General features: G+C 41.8%; 2 protein-coding genes across 2 annotated transcripts; one reads left to right on the top strand and one right to left on the bottom strand.

Moving 5' to 3' along the window:
- Positions 1-414: 414 nt before the first annotated feature.
- On the bottom strand, positions 415-9724 carry COQ6 (coenzyme Q6, monooxygenase). Its single transcript, XM_057370239.1, has 12 exons — positions 9560-9724; positions 7656-7790; positions 6896-6954; positions 5644-5767; positions 5099-5229; positions 4651-4758; positions 4503-4565; positions 4098-4205; positions 3491-3693; positions 2256-2371; positions 1675-1841; positions 415-565 (listed from the first exon to the last, which is right to left on the bottom strand). Exons 1-12 carry the CDS (start codon positions 9717-9719, stop codon positions 536-538), a joined length of 1404 nt encoding a protein of 467 aa, XP_057226222.1. The 5' UTR covers positions 9720-9724; the 3' UTR covers positions 415-535.
- A 354-nt stretch (positions 9725-10078) lies between these two features.
- Positions 10079-19449, top strand: FAM161B (FAM161 centrosomal protein B). Its single transcript, XM_057369735.1, has 8 exons — positions 10079-10227; positions 11396-11958; positions 13642-13979; positions 14364-14491; positions 14787-14954; positions 15444-15543; positions 16934-17064; positions 17289-19449. The coding sequence occupies exons 1-8, from the start codon at positions 10079-10081 to the stop codon at positions 17377-17379; spliced, it is 1668 nt and encodes a 555-aa protein (XP_057225718.1). The 3' UTR covers positions 17380-19449.
- Positions 19450-19730: the final 281 nt, after the last annotated feature.

The following is a 19730-nucleotide window of genomic DNA, read 5'->3' as shown; positions in this document are numbered from 1 at the left end:
AGCCTAGCCAGTTCCACAAGAAACACCATTATTAAATAAAACACCAAGAGAAAGGGCAAAGGGTGAAAGAACAAGACAGTTTTAAAACTCTAAGTTGTCTCTCTCTGCTGCAAACTCCACATCCTTTCTGAGCTGAGGTGCCAGGAACTCAAGAGTGACATTACAGCTCTAGAAATCACATCGAGGAAACTGAAAATAATTAAGCAGCAAAAACCGTTAACCAGTAGTTGGAAAAATTCAGCACAGACAGCTGTTTCCACCTCAGTCTTCAATTCAGGAGGCCCAAATTAAAAGCACATTGTACATTTAGTTCTGTGGTGGAAGACATGGTGGTACTATGGAAAGAAACCCTAAATCCTCTTGAGGAAGGCAAATGAGACAGAGCTTTTGCATAAACCAGTGGATGATGTAACATACAGCTCAATCCCTTCATTTTATTGTAAATTAAAGTAACAATGCAAAGGTTCAAATCAGTCACAGTCCTTTTAAGGGCAATGTATTCACAGGCAAACTGCTGATTCAGACTAACAACAGATCACTTGCTGGCAAAAGCCATGATTTGCTCCTAAAAGAGAAGAAAAAGAGAAGTAATTCATAAGTGTAAGTTCTAGAAAGAAACTTCAGGCACCTTTCCTTTTATATAAATGAACAACAGTTTTTGGCCAGTCTTTCTAGCCTTGTGCAGAGAAATTATTCCTCTCTCCTAGAAAATTAACAAAATTGTAGCCTTCCTTTCCTTCCCAAGTAGCACAAAGCTGGTGTCACCAACAGGTTCTGTACTCAGAAAAGAGGTCTTAATTTGTTTTTTTCTTTTAAACAGAGAAAGAGAAAAAAGAGTTCTGAGCACTGAGGCAGCAGAATTGTCTTCCTTAATGAAGACACTATGCCAGTGGTACCTGCTCTGACCTAGGAATGTACTGATTTTCAACTCAGGAATGTCTCAACTGTGACCATAGGAAACAGGACACCAGTGTTTAATGTGAAGAATAAATGAAATGAAAATTGAAATCCAGAAATGAGGAATCTAATGTGCTGGTGCSTGGGAGCTTTGAGAACAGAGGGCTTAAGCAACCTCACAAAAAGTCCAGCAACTAGGTCAAGAGAGTGAGGAGTTCAGGCAGATATGCTGCAAACAGAGGGTCTGTGTTTAAGACAGAAGCTCCTCATCACCACCTCAGGTAATTTCCATTTTAGAGACTTGGACTTCTCCCACGAGGGAACAATTCACAAGGCAAAACAGCACAGAAACAGGTAAGTCTGAGCTGCAAACTGTGTCTGTGAAGTCACCTGATGTCTTAGTGAAGATACATCTTCATAGGGCTGTTTTTTGTGTGCATTGCTGGAATACAATACAAGGTTTGACATCCAAATTCCATAGCAAAATAAAGCCAAAGACTTCTGGTGACCTCTAACTCCGAATAACTGATACAGAGTATAAGACACCTAGGTCCTTTATATTCTCTTGTGCTGCAGGAATAAAACCAGTCACTATTCAGCCATTTATTTAGGAACTCCTCAGGCCCATTCAGGACACAAACCCCCCAGTTTAAACAAGTAGTATTTGCCAACCAAAAATGTTTCATTTCAAAAGACACAAATGAAAATCTTTACATTTTGTGTGTATGTCACTAATAGTTTTGGATAATTTCTACGCTCCTGAAGTGAGTTCCTTACCTTGACAGGAGGCAGGGCATTTGTTGCTTGCAATCCCCATGTCCTCAGCAACACCAGAGGAGCCAGTGTGGTGGAGTACAGCCTCTTTAGCATATCAGTAGCAGCTATCAAGGAGACATTGTGCCTCTGGCGTTCTGTTTCAAACTTAAGGAGGTGCTTTAAGGAGCCTGGAAGAGATAATCGAATGCTTCTATTATACTCGAYGTGCAATGAAGAACAACCGGGTGCATCTTATCTATAGGGCAGTTTCCTCAGGCAATTCAAAGAGAACAGAGAAATGGTCTATCCCATAAAGACCTCCTTCCACCAGCTCCTGCTCCTCATCTCACCACGCCTTTAATTAACATCCTGCAGACCTTTATTTTTTCTATAGCAGCTTTAAGATTTGCGGGATGGAAACTGCATCCAAGAATCTTAAACTGCTCCACAGCCATTGGACACCAGAACAGCTTTGCTTCAACAAAGCTTATGCCTTCAAACACAGGAGCATGCTTAACCAGCAGTACTGCTTGTCCTGGTGTAGGAGCAAAGGCCTGGAAGACCAATCCTCTTACTGCCACTGCATTGTCTTGGATCCTTACCCAGATCGCTCCCATTGAAGGCTGCTGCACTGAGGTGATGAGCTAAACATGCAATATCACCAAAGCCCAGATTTACACCTTGTCCTGCAAGTGGGTGGACTCTGTGTGCTGCATCCCTGGAGCAAGAGAAGACAAATTTATTTCYCTTCTTTAAGAAAGACACAATGGTTGACAAACCCCAGAATGGATCGGTGTAGCACTCCTCACCTCTTTGCAATGAACCACCTTAGAGCAGCATATGAGCTTTATCCAGTACTTCCTTGTATGCTATGCTGAACTACCTCACTGCCTTTCCAGTGTAAGAAGCAAGACAAAGGGGAGATAACAAAAAAGCARGTCTGAAAGGAAAAATTACAAAGAGGTGACTAGCCAAAGTCCTCTCAGATCACATGTGGAACAGGCCTTAATGTTTTTGTAAGTGACCTCAGCATAACAGCAGTTCTGTCAATGGCACATTGCACAAAGTGGACAAATGTGAGTGTGAAGGAGAAGTGGGCTATCACTAAATAGAAACAAAATCAGGTTCTTCTATGAAYAGACTTACCTATAAAGGACAAAGGCAGACATATTGATATGGGAGTTGCAAAGTTAGAGAAATTAAAGGAAGGCTTGGTATGAAATGCAAGATCATCTATTTTACTAAGCTATAAAGCACGAGGTGCTCCCAAGCATGGAGTGRCTCACAGGTTGGAAAGATGAAAAGTGTAGCACACTGAAGTGTAGCACAGCATCCAAGAATTACTAAAACCTACCACCATACTGCAGCTGTGGCAAAGATGAAAGTACATGTGACCTTAGAATATTAGAAATTAGGTATTTTCCTATTTGAATAGGCCACCATACAAAAGTCTCTGACATCCCACATGGAATAATTTTTGTCATTTGTGTTCAAGAAGAGTGAGTTTAAAACTCAGACTGGTGCACAGAATGGTTGCTACAATGTTTAGGGAAGTACAGATCCAGCATGAGATACTGGATTGTTTCACTAGACTGTACAAACCAGAACAGGGAAATAATTATCTTTCAATTTACAGAGCAAGCACACATACTGGGCAGAGAGCTACTCATACAAAAGGACACGAGGGCACACAGAATGAACTGAATCTGGACAAAGTCACACTAGAACAACATATTATTTCTAACATCTGATTTGTTGGCTGACAGTTGCTATCCTCACACCATTTCTAATCACATGCCACCCCCACTCACCCAGGGGCTWCCACTGAGGCCCTTACCCGATCAGAGCCACGCGGTGCTGGACATACTCCGTGGCGTGCCCCATTCCAAGAGGGAACCTGGCTCGGCTCTCTGGATCCACTTTAGAAACGCTTGGAGGCAGCTGACGGACTGCAGTCCCTGAGGGCTTCAGGACTGAAATGGCAGAACGAAACATGGCCCCAGCAGTGTCAATGAAGTCAGAGTGGTTTATGTTGCTCCACTGAAACAGACAAACAAATCTGGAAGTTGACCCAAACGAGACCTATAAAAGAACACAGCTGAAAAAAAAATCTGAGTTCCAAATTCCAAAGAATTTTAACCACTTGGATAAAACTATATACAGTAGAAAAAACTATCTTCACCATTTTAGGATATATGAATTTCCAACTAGGATGAGCGTACTCTTCCTACTTTCCGGAAATTTAGGTCAACTTCTGTGACTTTCAGAACTAACGTAATTCAGTCCAAGGGGTCATCTTTTCTTTGCTAAGTGCCTTTTCAATATCATTCTCACCAGAGGAAAGAAGTTCAGAATCCACCTCTACCATTACTGTTATTTAAACTACCAGGTTCTATTCTGTTTTTTAAAGCCTCATACATTCCTCAGATGAAGCTGATACTCACAAAGGCAGAGTTGATGCTATCCACAAAACTTTCCTCATCCATAGCGAGAAGTTCCGACGCATGGTCATGAGATGTAGACCAGACCAGAGAGCTGGCTGTGTCGGACAGCTAGTTTAAGAGAATGTCAAGRGTAAATATCAAGAGAAAAGTAAGTATTCAGAGCAAGGATTTCTCCACTGCCCTGCCTCACACCAGCCCCTCTGAAAATTATGCTTTCAGCCCAACTTGTTACAAGTGGGACACACCAAGGATAAAATGAGAGGGAAAARCAATAAATGAAGAGAAAAGGGCAGATGCACAAATTTTTAAGAGATGGAACCAACAGAGAAAGGTGTGGACAGAAATRAAGTTACTAGACAACAAAAAATTTTAAAAACATTAAAAAAAAATACAGAGTCACCCTACCGGAAGAAGTGCAATTGGCCCAGTGGGAAGGAACCTCTGCCATGCTACATTATTGTCTGTGGCCTACAGTAGAAAAAAGCCAGTGAGCCAGATCACCCTCGTAAGCTGTTCTGCTGCTTATGGAAGAGTCAGTTTAGCAGAATTTTACCTCAGATAAATGGAGAGTTGCCACCACAGCACTCTGGTCATACTGATGTTCCATGTTCTTAATTTCAGCTTGCTTCCGGACCATAGAGTTATGACCATCTGCACCAATCTATAAAATGAAGAGATGTGAAGCTCCTAGAAAGCCAGTATTTCACTCTACAAACCCCAGCCTGCATCTATACGTTGTCTGTTCATTAAAAAAAAAAAACTCTCCAAAAACCAGAAGAGGTGTCCCCTTCTGCTCTTCTCCAATTCAGCAGTGTCTCCTTGCACCGCGCAGAGAGAAGGCTATGTCCAGTGTCCCACACTCTCTCTGACAGAGTTGCCACTCCCCTTTCTTGAGCATTCCACATGGGTGGAGCAGCACACATGGAATCAGAACCAAATCCCGTGGAAAGGACTGGCGTTAGAGAGAATACCTGATCAACTGAAATAAAGAGCTTAGTTACCAGCAGCTTGGTCTGAAGTCTGCGTCCATCAGCTAATTCAACTTGGACCCAAGGGCTCGTGTCACAACTGTGGGAAGGAAGGGGCCAGGTGTACCCAACTGCTCTGCTCCTGTAAAAAACCTCCACCCTATCTGGTGGGGACACAAAAGACCATGGTCACAGCATGGAAAAAAGGAAACATCGCTATAACAGCTGAGGCCATGCATGCCTTAACAGCACCCTAGGAACTGACCCTACAATTCTAAAGCCACCCTGAAAGAACAAATCTGGACAACCCCTTGTTACTGGCAGGCCTGCTCTGGACAAGATGCTGCAGATCTTTGATTTAAATCTAATTTTGGAGAGACTGTGTTCTGGAGAACTACATATGCAAGTGCTTTCCTGCTGAGCAGCCTTTGGAAGACAGATTTCTCCTTCCCAATTCCAGAAACTGTCTATTCCTCAAGAGTTACTTATTAGACAAATTTCTCCCTCTCAAGACTTAGTACATACAACAACTGAAAGCTACCTGCAGGAAATAAAACATGAAGGAAGTTGTCCACTACCTGCTACCGCATCTARCTGCTTTGTGAGAGCAGACATAATGACATCATTCTCCACTATGTAACCCATGTCATCTAAGTCATCTTTCTCAAAAACGATCATGGCTTCTGAACAAGCATCCCATACCTAAAAAAAAAAAAAACAAAATAAAAAACATGAAGCTACATGGTAAAGAAGTGCTCTCTGTTTCAGGGACTAAACGGCAAAATGATACGGTAATCTAGAAATACAAACCTAGAGGAAACATCCTGGATTACTGTCCATTCCCAGCATCACATAATTAATTTCATYAAATGATTTAGCTTAAGCTCAGGAAGTAATTCCAAGTCAAGTTTTTTATCCTGACTTTCCTGTTACATAATTGACATATTAAGCTACCCTACAACYTTGCTGTAGGTTAACCCTAGCAGACAGCTCAGCCCCACGCAGTTAATTCCTCAYTCCCCTGCACTGGGATCAGGAAGAAAACTGAAAGGGTGAAAGTACAAAACTCATGGGTTCAGGTAAACACAGTTTAATAAGAAAAGCAAAAGTCACACGTGCAAGCAAACCAAAACAAGGACATAATTCACTGCTTCCCTAGGGCAGGCAGGTGTTCAGCCATCTCCAAAAGAGTAGGGCCGCATCAAGCATGCTGSTTACTTGGGAAGACAAATGTCTTCACTCTGAACTTCCCTTCTTTCCTTCTTCTTTTTCTCAGCTTTTATTGCTGAGCATGCCTCCATCTGGTATGGAATATTCGTCAGGGTCAGCTGTCCAGCTGTATACCCTCCCAGCTTCTTGTGCACCCCCAGCCTGCTCACTGGTGAGAAACAGGGACAGCTCCGGCACTGTGTAAGCACTGCTCCGCAATAACTAAAACATCTCTGTGTTACCAGCACTGGTCACAAATCCTAAAYACAGCCCCATACAAGCTACTATGAAGAGAAAAAAACTCTRTCCCAGCCAAACCAATACACTCTTTACCATTATTTCCTGCCTAATACCCATGCCTCAATATCTACAGCTCCATTAGGAATCCACCTTTCAGCCTGTAACATCAAGACCCTGAGGACAGGTATTTCTGAGCGGACTGCCACCCACAAAAAAGGGACAGGAATGAATATAAGCATGACCTGCCCTTTACCAAAGAAAGAAAAACCTTTGTATCACTGATGCAAGATCAATGATATCATTGATCTATGTATCATTGATGTAAGATTTTGAGATCCAGAGTAGACAGACGTGGTATATTTGCAGCCCTAAGTCAGGCACCTGCATTCGCCGGAATGGTTTGAATCTCAGGCTGCAGACATGATCCCAGGCACCACAACCTGAAACAGAGAAAGGACACAAATACATGGAGATACAGGTTCACATGTGACACTGAGACCAAAACAAAACTGAAGCTCACTCCACRCTCTCCTCCACCCTTCTCTGACTACCCTCAGGCTCAGCTTGCACCATCCTCAGACAGGGCCAGGTCTGCCTCAATGCTATCACAGCTCCAGCATCATACTGTTTTACTCTTAACACAAGCCAGCAGTAAAGAAACAAGAGCTCTCCATGAACTCTCATTATCCCATCACTGGGTAATAAAACAGACACAGAAACTCACAGGCATTATTGTATAGAACGTTTCTTTCTCCATAAGGAATCAAGGCTCAAATATGTCTTTAAAATGATAATTAATGCTCATTAATTGAGGACTAAGTTACTAGACTACAAAGCACTAAGTTTCTTTTATGAACAGAACATTCCAGGTGCTGCAGAGAGCACCTTACAACCTTTCACTAACTTAGTATCACAAATATTTATATTATAACAAATCCGACCAAGATACCAGAACACAGATCTCTGTTATCAAGAGAAGCCGATTTAATAACTACAACTAAGCATGCAGAATACTAAGAGACAAAGGCAAATAATTCTATTGAGTTTAGGGTAAGACAGCACATGCTTAAAAGAATTTTTGCTTAAACAAAACCAGCTCAAATATAAATGTTAAAAATGCAAACAACAAAATCATACTTACTGCTTAGGAGGGTTGCTGATCCTGGGGAGATGGAACTGACCCTGTTACTGTAACTGTCTGGCATGTGATCATATTCTTTCCTAGGACCAGCCTCCAGCAAAGCAATCTTCTTATCATGGAAGTGGATGTCATGCCCTAAAATAAGCAAAAGCAAATACATTATTTGTTACAAAGCTCCTGCCAAAAGTCTCATTTCCTATTTCTGTCTCAGTAACATCTGAGTTTTTTTAATAAGACAGAGGAGATGCAACCTTTAATAAAGAAATACATTTACAATACAAGCTTTGACCAGACAGGTAAACCTTTGTATTTTAAAGCTTKATGACTACATTCCTGTTACTGAGATGGACAGCCCTTTTCCACTTAAAGCAAGGRTTATGTGTTTTACTTTCACATAAAGTTTACCTTTTCATACACATTTGTGTCATTTTTTTAATGAAAATTAATTACTATAGTATTAACAAGTAAAATCTGCAACATTTACTCCATGCACAGAACACTTTTTCCAGTGCCTAAACATAAATTCACCTTTTGGAAGAAGAGATCAAAATGAAACTCTATAATATTGCATTAATTATGTTTATGTTTGCTCTGTGCTTACATTCTGAMMGTAGAATAGCACAGGCAGTTTAGACTTTAAACTTCCAGATAAAGAGAACTGAAAGAAAATGAAGACTCAAGTAAAGCATAAAACACTGCAGCTGAGCTGGCCACGTTTGCTGCAGCCAACCACCAGAGATGCAGAAGGTACTGAGGACAGAAACAGTGTCCTTGCAACATCTAGAGCTTATTGCTACAGCAGCCGTAAAGACAGCAGCRTCCTGGGCATATTTTCTAGAATTTGCATTGTAATAACCTCATCTCCTGAGAGGTCCCAGACCTGCTTGTCAGCCTTAGATATCACTGCCGGAGGGGATCCTTGTACTGTTTCAAATCCACTGTGCTCTTGTTAACAATACAAGCAGAATATAAGTTTGCAAGATAAACCCTTATACTTGCAAAACACTTATTGCTCAGAATCTTTGGCTCTTCTGTGCACTATTTTCTTTGGGTTTCTGTCACTATTGCACCCTTCTGAATCCATGTTGCAAATGAAGAAGCAGCGACTACACTCAGGATCCCTAATGACACAAAACAAGTAGAAATCCATTTTAGCTTGGTATTCCAGTGTTTAAAACATACGGTTAGAGAATGAAACTTGAGATCAGATAGCAATGCTTAGAGGATAGAACACCTCACTTAAAAGGAAAGGCTGAGAGAACTGGGTTTGTTCAACCTCAAAAAGAGATGGCTTAGGGGTGAATGAATTGTGGCCTTCCAGTATCTGAAGGGAGCCCACAAAAAAGACAAATAGGGACGTTTTTACRAGATCATGTACTGATGGGACAAGGAGGAATGGATTCAAAGTGAAAGAGAGTAGGTTTAKATTAGATATTAGGAGGAAGTTTTTGCTGTGACAGTGGTGAGACACTAAATTGTAAATGCCCCAACCCTGGAGGTGTTAAAGGATGGGATCAGAGCAACCTGTTCTATGGAAGGTGTCCCTGCACACAGCAGAGGGGCTGGAACTAGAYTGTATTTAGGGTCCCTTCCATTCCATGWTTCTGTGATCAAAAAAGCATTTTCAGCTATGGGTGACATTACCCGTTAGCTAGTTAAGATGAGCACATTTGACAGAAACACTACAGTCTACAGAATTCCAAGAAATGGCTCTATTAACAACTATGTACACGCACAGATGGGGCTAGACTCATCACTGATCAGCTCACCAAACAGCTTTAAGWCAACTTTAGAGCGTTGCCGTACGAGGACCCAGGATTAAGGAGATCCCACAGCAGGATCCTGGACATTGAGATCCTATACACGGTTATCTCACACTGCGGGCGAGCCGGTCACAGCCTTACCCAGCACGGCGGCCATGGCGGTCCCGACCATACCCCCGCCCGACACCACCACATCGTAGAGCGGCGGGGCGGAGGCGGGGGAGCAGAGCGGGGCGCGGGGCCCGGCCCACAGCCGMGCTCCGAGCGGGGCCAGCAGCGCCCGCCCGCGCAGCGCCGCCATCGCCGCGGAACTGACGGCGGCGGAAGTGGCGCCGCGAAACCATGACAACGGCTGCGCGTGCCGCCGGCCTCGTGTGTGATTGGCTGCGTGAGGCCAAAGGGGCGGGCGTGGGCGCTGCTGGCCGCGCTGATTGGTGGAGAGCGGGCAGGGGCGGGGCGGGCTGAGGCGGCGGCTCGCAGGTGAGGGCAGGGGCGCGGTCGCCGCGCTCCCGGGCGGGGGCGGGTTGGAGTCGCACCCCGAAACGAGCACTTCCCGATTTATTTCATTTCTTCCAGGTAACGCGACATCTCCTTAAGCTGTAACACGCCGATTTCTGCGTTTCCCATCGCCGGGCAAGGAGCTGGGAGCATCCTCTCGGGATGGGAGGCCGGCGGTCTCCTTTAGAACCGGGAGAACCGTGCCAGGCAAAGTTATGGGATGACCTCGGGGTGTTCGAAGAAGATGAGGAGCTGGAGGGTTTCAGGAGGGAGGCGGAAGTTCTGCGTGAGAAGCTGAGGGAGGCTCTCAGGTAGGATGATGATGGACGGTAAGGATGGCGGGATGGGGTGCAGCATTCCTGCTGCTTCTGGACAGTGAGGAGGCGGAGGAAAATGCATGTGTATAGTGCCAGAACTGGCCACAAGTGTACTCACAGCAGGGACGATGGGGTCAGTGGGTACCCGCGTAAGCCGCATTCACATAAAACATGAACAGCACAAATCCCCATCCCACTCACCAGCTAATCATGCTTAAAATGTGCCAGCAGATCACATTTCTATCCAGCGTCTAGTCTTCAGAGCTGTGGTCTTTCCAAGGTCGAGCTCTTAGTTGTCTTTCTCTGTGGTTAGTCCAGCTTGACATTCACTGGCATGTCACACATGCACTCTCTTACAAAAAAAAATAGTTTATAAGGACAAAGAGACTGCAGCAATCACCAGCAAGTGTATTGACCAGGARTCTGTTCACACAGGATCTGCACCTTCTGTTTCCCCCCTTTTTTGCCCTTTCCTGTTCTTGGTTCACTCTAATTCACCTCAATCCTTCCTTTTGCCTGCATTTATTCCTTCCCTAAAATCTCCTAAGTTTCACTCACTTTCACAATTACCCTCAGACATCCTATGAGAAGTTTATTATTTTAACGAGACCCAGGATAGTCTCAGGTGGTTTTTTTTCTTATTATCAATAATATGGTCATCTCAGCTACAAAGTTTCCAGCAGAACCTCTCAAGCATCACACTAAAGCAGTTTCTTGTAATGACATTCCCATCAGCATCCCAGGAATGCCAGTATTTGGTAGTTAGTATTTGTACATCCATGTGCATAATTTATTGCCTCYCCAGTGTTTGTCTTTTATGTTGAATAGCTATTAGCAAGATAACCCTAAAGTTAGATCTTCCTGGTTTGCTTGTGGCCTTTCTGGCAATATAGTGCTAGCAGCATAATAAATTGCATGACAAAGCCAAGTAGGCCTAACTTCCATTTTATACATGGAAAACATAAACCAAGCAAACCTCTGTCACAAGGTTTGGTAGCAAAGAAAAATATGGAGCTTGAGAATGACAAACCCTAGGCCTGTCTTTTAACAACCAGCTCAGGCTGCAGTGTCTCTCTCTCTCTTAATCAATAGTGTTTCCCTTCTTTTAAGTCTATTTTTTAATAATTTCAATTATTTCCCCTTCATAATGTCTTTGTCTTAGTCATACATCTGGTAACAAAAGGCAGTCCAGTTCTCTGACCGACCTCACCTCGGACAGTACCTGGGATCAGCAAAAGCCTCACTTGTTTCCTAAATCCCGCTTGAGGCCCAAAAGTGCTTCATCTCCCTGGATTCCTTCCATCACCATCCCTCAGCCTTTCAAAATGACACTGCGGGAAGCTCGCAAAAAGTCCGAGTTGATGAAATCATACATGTTTCTTGAACTAGACAAACAGAGAAACCAAAGGCAAAGCCAGGATGAAGCTGAATGTCAGAAACAATTCCGGGCACAACCCGTACCTGCCCATGTGTTTCTGCCCCTTTATCAGGAAATAATGGAGCAGAATGAGAGTCGCAGGCAAGCAGCAACACAGAAAAGAAAGGAGCTGCTACTTTCAACACAGCGGCCCTTCAGTTTTCTGGAGAAGGAAGAAAAAAAGAAAGAAGCTATCAGACAAAAATTCCTGGCAGCAGCAACCCCAAATGAGAGCTCCAAACAGAAGCAAGCCAGTAAAAAAGTTCCTAAATCTACTTATGACTCACTTCTTGGAGATAAACTGAAAGGTAACATGCCAGGGCTCTTTCTGTAAAAGCACCTTCCTGCCTGTCCCTTGCTGTCTCTATGCTGGGAGGTAAGATCGTGGCCCATAGGGCATTACTTGGAGCATAAGGCCAGTGTCATTGCATCCYCTGGTGTTGTTGAGTCTCCTGTGTGTTACTGGTCATTACATTTTATTTACCCTTGTAGAAGGGTGCCCTAAGTTTAGTAGTCTTTATCAGTGTCAGCAGCAGCAGTTCTGTTCCACTCCCCAGAAAACCCTGGTACACTGAGCTTGTCAGATTTCCATACCCATTTTGCTGCAGATCATGAAATTTGGGATTCCATGTACTGGATTCCATACCTTTTGTTACACTAAAGGAACTGAGATGATTTGTGGCACAAACATGAAGACAGATGGAGTGCCATAGATCTCCAAGGTCCATATAGATCTGGCAATTKTGCTCCTACCCAAGTGATCCATGCTGCACAGAACCTCAAGGAGAGGAGAAAGATATTTCCTGAGCTCAAATCAGGCAATTAGTTTGGTTCTAAGTGACAGTGTAGTAGTCCAGTCTCTCCACCATTCTCTGATGTTTCCAGTTGCCTTCTCACTTGCACTGGCTTAAGTGCTTAAAGAGGGGAAGGAGGTGCCATGACCATTCTAGTCAGAAGGACAGCCAAGGAAATGTTACTGATGTTTGCTTTCGGATGGCTTAAGCCACTGCAGTTGAAAATTTGAAGTAAGCAATTCAGACTTCTCATTTGAATATGGGAACTAAGCCAGTCCTTAATAATTCTCACGGCTTTTCTCATATTTTTCTCTTTTTCTACTGTTTCCCAGTGATTTCTTCTTGAGGATACACCAGTTTTCATCAGAAAACATTCTGTTGAGGTGTATTAACCTAAATAGATTAGAAAGATAAAAGGCAGCAAAGGATAAAACACTGCTCTATTTCTATCTGGTATATGAGAATGGAAGAGAAATGAACATCTCATACTTCAGTCAGTGAAAACCTATAAATAGACTCAAAACCACCTTATTTTGCAAACAGCAGTATTGCYTTTTTTTTCCCCTAAAATAAAAAAAAAACAACCCCCCAGCCAGCTGTGTGCATTTTCACAAATATTTAGTGCTGCACAGGGAAGGACTTCAGTTTGATGCTATAATCTAAAACACATTCTTTCTCTGGAAAGTTTGTCACAAGATGTGATCTATCCATCAAATGTTCCTTACTTAAAAGCTTTTCCAATGTAGACAATTACTGCTGGATATGACATAGAAAAGCCATTATCTGTTACAAGTATACTTGAACAACTCATTTGTACCACACAGTCAACATAATGACTGTAAGTCCCATATGAAAAGTAGAACCTTGACAAATAAGGCTTCTGCAAGACAAAGGACACAAGTTACCTGGTACCCCTAAGAACAGGGGAAGACCTGTTCAGTTATTGCTTCAATAAGTGAAAGAGATATCTAGAAATTAATGCCTGAGTTTTAGTTTTACTGGCATCTTTGAATTATTTTCCTCTGGGAGGCAGAGGAGAGAGGGGCTGAAAATGTGGGGGAGGAGAGCACAGGGTGTTTGGTCTCTCCTGTGTGTGTAGCYGCCATCGTAATGGAAAGTTTAGACTTGGGTGGTATCCGTTTCACAGCTTTTTATGTCATTCATACTCTTCTCATTGCTTTCCTTTTGATCCATTAGAAGCTGAACTCTACAGGGAAATCCGTATTCAAATGAGAGCAAAGGATTTGCTCGAGAGCTCCGTAGCTCCTATAGATACCAGCAACTGTCGGAGGGAGCCTCAGTCCCGAACAGCCACCAGGACTAAACAGGAAAGACTTGGCTTTTTACAGGACAAAAGTTTCAGCTTCAAGCCAAGGATTAATCCAACAATACCAGATTTTGAAGAACTTTACTGGGCATTTCAGAGGAAAGCAGTACGGAGACAAGAAATCAAAGAGCCAACTCGTAGTAAGCCATTCAAGCTGAGAACTTCCAATATCCATGCCAGGCAGAAGCAGGCTAATGAAAAGATCAAGGTGAGACACCTGGGTATTTCTGTGCTACTGCTTTCTCCTGTCAAGATACCAACTTCTTAAGTTTAGAGCATTTAATTATGAATAGTTAATATCCTGCGAYCTCTGCCCTTCTACTGAGAATACTGCAGAATTCTAGGCCAAACCAGAGAACAAAATTCCACACAAAGAGACKAGCTATGATAGCTAAGGCTCAGTCACCCTTTCATAGCTCTGATCATGTCTCCTTCCCCTTGTCCCTCAGCCCATCCACATGCAAATCTCTCCTGATGGAAGAGAGAAGAATGACTGCATTCTCATACACTTTAGTAGACAAAGAACAGAGGAAATTCTGTACTAGCAACTTTCTGTGAACAAATACACTGAATGAAGTTTCATTTTTTTCAGGATTCTCAGAAGCTTTCCAAGGTTTCAGTACAAAAAAGTCACTCTCTGCCTGGACTTTCCTCTCTCTCCTCCAACACTCTTCCTGTGCATATTACAGATGCAACTAGAAAGAGGGAATCAGCTATTAGGTAGGTAGAAAAGTGTGTCTACAAGATGGTACAACAACTACTGCCCAAAAAGGAGGAAAAAACATCAGTGTTTTCCCTCATCACATCAACTATATCAACAATACATTTCCTAAATGTTTCACTGTCTTCTTTCTTTGCTAAGTCTTGCTCTGCCTCCCAGTTGATTTGGAAATTGCACACCTGTGCGGCTGAAATTTTGCTTTTTCTCCTTACAGGACTACAAAAGTGAAATTCCCGGTCAGCACATGGTCTGGCAGTCCACAGTGTGCTCATCAGTAATTTTTTTTTTATATAGACATGCCCAAGATAACAAAAAGGAAGGGGACAAAGAAGGAATTTATTGGCTGGAGAAACAGAAAATGAAATGTCAAGCTATGCAAAAGTCTGTCAACAGCCGGGCAAAAGCACTGGATCCTCATAAAAGTCTGGAGGAAACACAAAAGGAGAAATTGAAACAGAACCGGTCAGTATCCTACTCTGCACAGAAATAACTGTTTGCTCCACTAACTGAGGATTATCAGATAATTCTTTAGAACAAATTTGGTCTAAAAACATTCCTAGCCTAACCATTTTTGGCTGTTGCATCCATTTCAATCCATCATTTGGATTTCTTGACAATTCCACACTACTCCTTCCRTATTTCCTTTAGGTTAACACTTGTAGAAACTAGTTTGTACAAACCAGTCAACTGCAATGTGTAACTTGGTAAAGAACCCATAAGAGACAAGGTTTTTCTAAAAATATGAACACTGCTTCCTTGCTTACAGTCTAGTAGAAGAGCTTTGCTAATAGGTCCAGCACTTGTCAGCGGTAGGGTTTTTTCCCCCAGCATTCAGAATCAAGAGAATTACCAGAGCAATTTAAAGAATGAAACAGTCACTGAGAATTCATCATTCCTGATCGGCTACAGTCAGAGGGAACCTATAGTAGACAGGCAATTTTTCCATTTCAGGCAAAAAATGCAACAGAGAACAAAAGAATACAGAAAGGAGCTGGAAGAAATGCAGCTGCGAGTCAAGAACAGACCATACCTCTTCGAACAGGTCACCAAGGTAACTGGTCAAAGTCCCAGAGTGTTTCTGGGCAATAGGATAAATTGTCTTTCATGTAAGATAGGCATTAAAAATGTAGTCTCAAATTAATTCATGGATAAGGTATAAATGGTTGCATAGTCTCTGGACTGCAAACAAAATAACACATGGAAAAACCACCAAAGTATAATTTTAATTCCTTCCCATCACTTGAAAAAAACGTTCAAACTCATTTCTAGGAGTTTGCCAGTTCATASTATGTACTCCAATCACAGTATATGGTCTGATCAAAATCAAGGCCTCATCACAGAAGAAATTACATAAATACCTATTCTGTACCTGATTACCATGAACTACAGTCTAGAGATGCATAACTTTGTTCTGAAAACCCAGTCCAGTTAAGCACTTTTTCTTTGTACTTCTACTACTACAGAAGAACATGAATGATGGTTATATCACTCTTATCATCTGTAGGCTCTTCAGTCTGCAGCTGCATTCAGCACATCTCATCCATCACACAGTACCAGCTGCAAATCTGTAGTGCACCCGAGGTGCAGATACAATCTGTACTGTATCTTTTTCCCTGGGTTTTCTCTTTCATTTCCTTGTCCTCGCAGGGATTACAGCTGCTTAGAGACATAGTGACAACACATTGACAATATGCTGATTTAARATTTGTCAACACAAAGTATCCACCTAGGTCAGGCTTTCTGTTCTGATAATTGAAGCAGAGAACACAAGTGTGATAAATATTGGTAACCTTTCTGTGTACCAGACAGGTAAGAATTCACCATTATCAATAGTGTTCACTCATGTTGAAACTAGGTTTCTATCCTTCCATATAGAACACACCTTAATCTTTAGGAATTGGCCAGTCCATCTGGAAAACCATATCTCAGACTACATCAATTTGCAAGGTTCATTTGGAGGCAGTAGGGATATAGGACTCAAGATTCTTGGTTTTTAACTGAGCTGATATGAAGCTATTTCACAGGCTTGCTCCATTTATTAACTCCACTATTGTTAGTTTTTACCAATTACAAGCAAACATGCTTCCAGGATTTCCCACAACTCTTTTTGCAGATATTTTTGAGTGTCAGAGTTAGGACTCAGACACAAGTATACTAGTCTGGTAAGGCTGGACTGCGGTAGGAGGAGAACAGAAGAAGGAAGAAAGAAAAAGTAAAAAGAACTGAAGCAGGAAAAGGTGAGCTCTGGCTTTAAGAGATGTCAGACACTGTCCTAGTATTCAGTTCGGTACTGTGCTATATGGATTACAAAAATTTTGGATAGGAAGTTTTGCTGTCCACTTGTCCCCATTAGGAGTGTCAGATGATCACTTTAAAACAAGTTGACTGTTGAAGGGAATCCCCAGTTCTATGTACTTACTGTTTAAGTTTTGATTTCATAGCATGATGCTCGTCAAGRAGCAGAGCGTCGCTACAGACACACCCTACAGCAGGCTGGCCTAAGTGAAGAATTTGTAAAGAAAAAAGGGAAGGGTGCCACTGACATGCTGGAAGAAAAGTCTGATGTTCACAGGTAATAAAAACAATGCAGTTCAGCTCTTTTGTCTGTGACTAAAAATGATTTCTTTGTTCATGAATGCATTCCAGTTTCTGTAATATAGTGTTAAGAAAAATTAAATCATCTTCACTGCACTTATTAAGCACTGTGACTTCAATCTCTGAATTCCCATAACTGCACCCCATTTCATATGCATGGGGCAAACCATTTATGGTATCAGACAAAGACTGTTTCTGCAGGTTGCCTGAGCCTCGGGGTGAACAGAACATCTGTACAGAACAGGAAGCAGTACCTAAGCAGGAACAGAGCGGAAAGGAAGTGGCAACATAAAAGCTCGCAGAAGAATCCATCTATCAGCTCTTTGACTTTTTTAGTTCAAGATTCTCCAAGTTAATCCTCAGGAATTTAATAGCTTAAGCTGACACCTAAGAATTGCTGTGGGGTGAGATGGGAGAATTTAGTAAAGGGAAAAAAACAACCCAGCTGTTTTTCAGAGCATGTCTTGTTCAACCCAGCAAATGCTGCAGCCTCCCTTAGGCTTCACAAGTGTCCCTTGTGTGGGCTGTCTCCCTTTCTTTAATGGGCAACAAAACAAGTTGAAAAGGTGGAAGCACTAGCTTTAAAATTAGATACAAAAGATGGAAGAGATGCATCCTCTAGTGTCAGCTCCCATGGAAGCACACAGGAAAGGGAGAATGCCTCCCAGGGTGCTAAACCTTGTATTAGACACACATTTGGTAGAATGCTTTCAAACAAGGTATTTCTACAAAAACAATTATCAGGACTTGACCTACCTTGGGAGAAGACTCAAAAGGAAGTCTTTCTCTGATGTTAATTCTTCACTCACTCACTACCAGCTTTGCTTCTTCCTCTTATTAGTAAGAAGCAATAGTCTTCCTATATTAAAAAATCTGCTTTGTTTCATGATGTGAAAGTGTTTCAACATCTTACCAATTTAGGTCATTAATTTGGCCCAAAAAACAACCAAAGTTAGGAAGAAGGTTGTAATTAAACAGTGTATCACTTTGAATTGCTGTTATCTGAATTCTACGATTACTGTGATATCAAAGATGGATTTTGGAGAAAGAAAGATTAGGTATTACCTGCCAGCATGTAGCACTCAAATGCCTGKCGCATCCTGAATGGTGTATTTCACACTGTAGTCGTCTCCCTTTACCTGACACTAATAACCATTTCAAAAATAAAAATCCTTACCACTTGGAACGTTTTCTGAGATTTTTGCACTTTGARATTAAAATAGTTTTAAATGGATATGATGTTTCGGTATTGCTCAGTCTCCTTATCAATCATTTCTTCACTTACGTATATAGAAGCTGTGTYTCTTTTTGTCACCTCAATCCTTTTCTCCTTACGCTGTAACAACACAACTTTATCATCAAATCAGAAATATAGTATCTATAAGAGCCAACAAAATAGACAAAGATATAAAACTGAAATAATGACATTTTAAATCATAACGAAGTACTAAATTCAAAATTTGTAGCCCAGGGTTTTCACACTGCTTTGTTTAGGCTGAATGCCCTGTACTGCAGCAGTCCTCGTTCCTGACTCCATCTCCACACCGAGAACAGGGTGAAGCATCTCAGAGGGTGCCAGGAAGGCTGTTATCAGTGTACTGGTTCCTACATAGGTTTAATTGTGTAGGACRTAGAGAGGCTGTTCTTTCTCTGGGTACCCCATGGAAAAGAGCAGTGATGTAACCATATTGTCACCATGCCTTGCCACATTAAAAGAGGAAGGAAAGGAGATTACTTCCATGCTCTAAGTCTGTGGTTTAAAGCCTCTTTGTATGGATATATTTGGAGCAGTGGGACTGGAATTTTAATACATACATTTTAAGGGTATTTACTAAAATAGATTGCCAATTTCCATAATAATAGTTAATGGTGCTGAAGAAAGAAATCTCTAAGTATGTAGAGTGTAAAGGGAAACCCTAGGAAAGGAGGAACAAAAGTTTGACTTGAAATTAATATATTAAGCCATACYCTTTTAACAAATACTAAGGTGACATGCATGAATATAATAACAAATAAATTCAAGTCTTAACATTGGTCCCTAAAACAAAATTGCTGAAATGTGATCAAAGTAAAAGCATCAAACTAAGTAACTGAAACTCACATCTCTCTTGCTAAACAARGTTTTGTTCTGAAAGGAGGATTACATTTCTGTAATCCTAAGAGCTTTGTAACCTCTTAAYATGTCTCAAAAATGGTATGGAAATAAAGAGTTTCAACTATGGTTTTGCATTTTTGCATTTTATGAAAATAGTTTGTTATATTTAGTTACAAGATTTGCAGCCTATTCAGCTAACCTATAAAAATACTGTAGAAAAGAGTCGSGAGTATCTCACGTGAATTGTGGAGATGACAGCCAAACTGCATCAGACTTTGATTCCCAGGTACGTGGYGGAGCTTCTGCAGAAACCTCCAGGTTACAATACCTGCACCAGCAGCTCTACCTTTCCATTCAGCTAAGGACAATCATAAACTCCAGGCATTCTCTTTGCACAGAAGCTATTATAGACCCACAGTACCTTAGCAAGGCTCTGCATTCTCAATAATGCCAGTTCTGAAAAAAGTCTTCAGGTTAAAAAGAAATTCAAAACACCATGTGGTAGACTCATTTAAAGAGCTTGATATACCAAACAAATTTTGGAGGAC

Source organism: Malurus melanocephalus, unplaced genomic scaffold (genome assembly GCF_030028575.1).
Source record: "Malurus melanocephalus ecotype Western Australia unplaced genomic scaffold, MMel_1.1 scaffold_0, whole genome shotgun sequence".
Taxonomy (NCBI): Eukaryota; Metazoa; Chordata; class Aves; order Passeriformes; family Maluridae; genus Malurus; species Malurus melanocephalus.
Note: the sequence above shows the minus strand (reverse complement) of the source record. Positions and strands in the feature narration are given on the sequence as shown.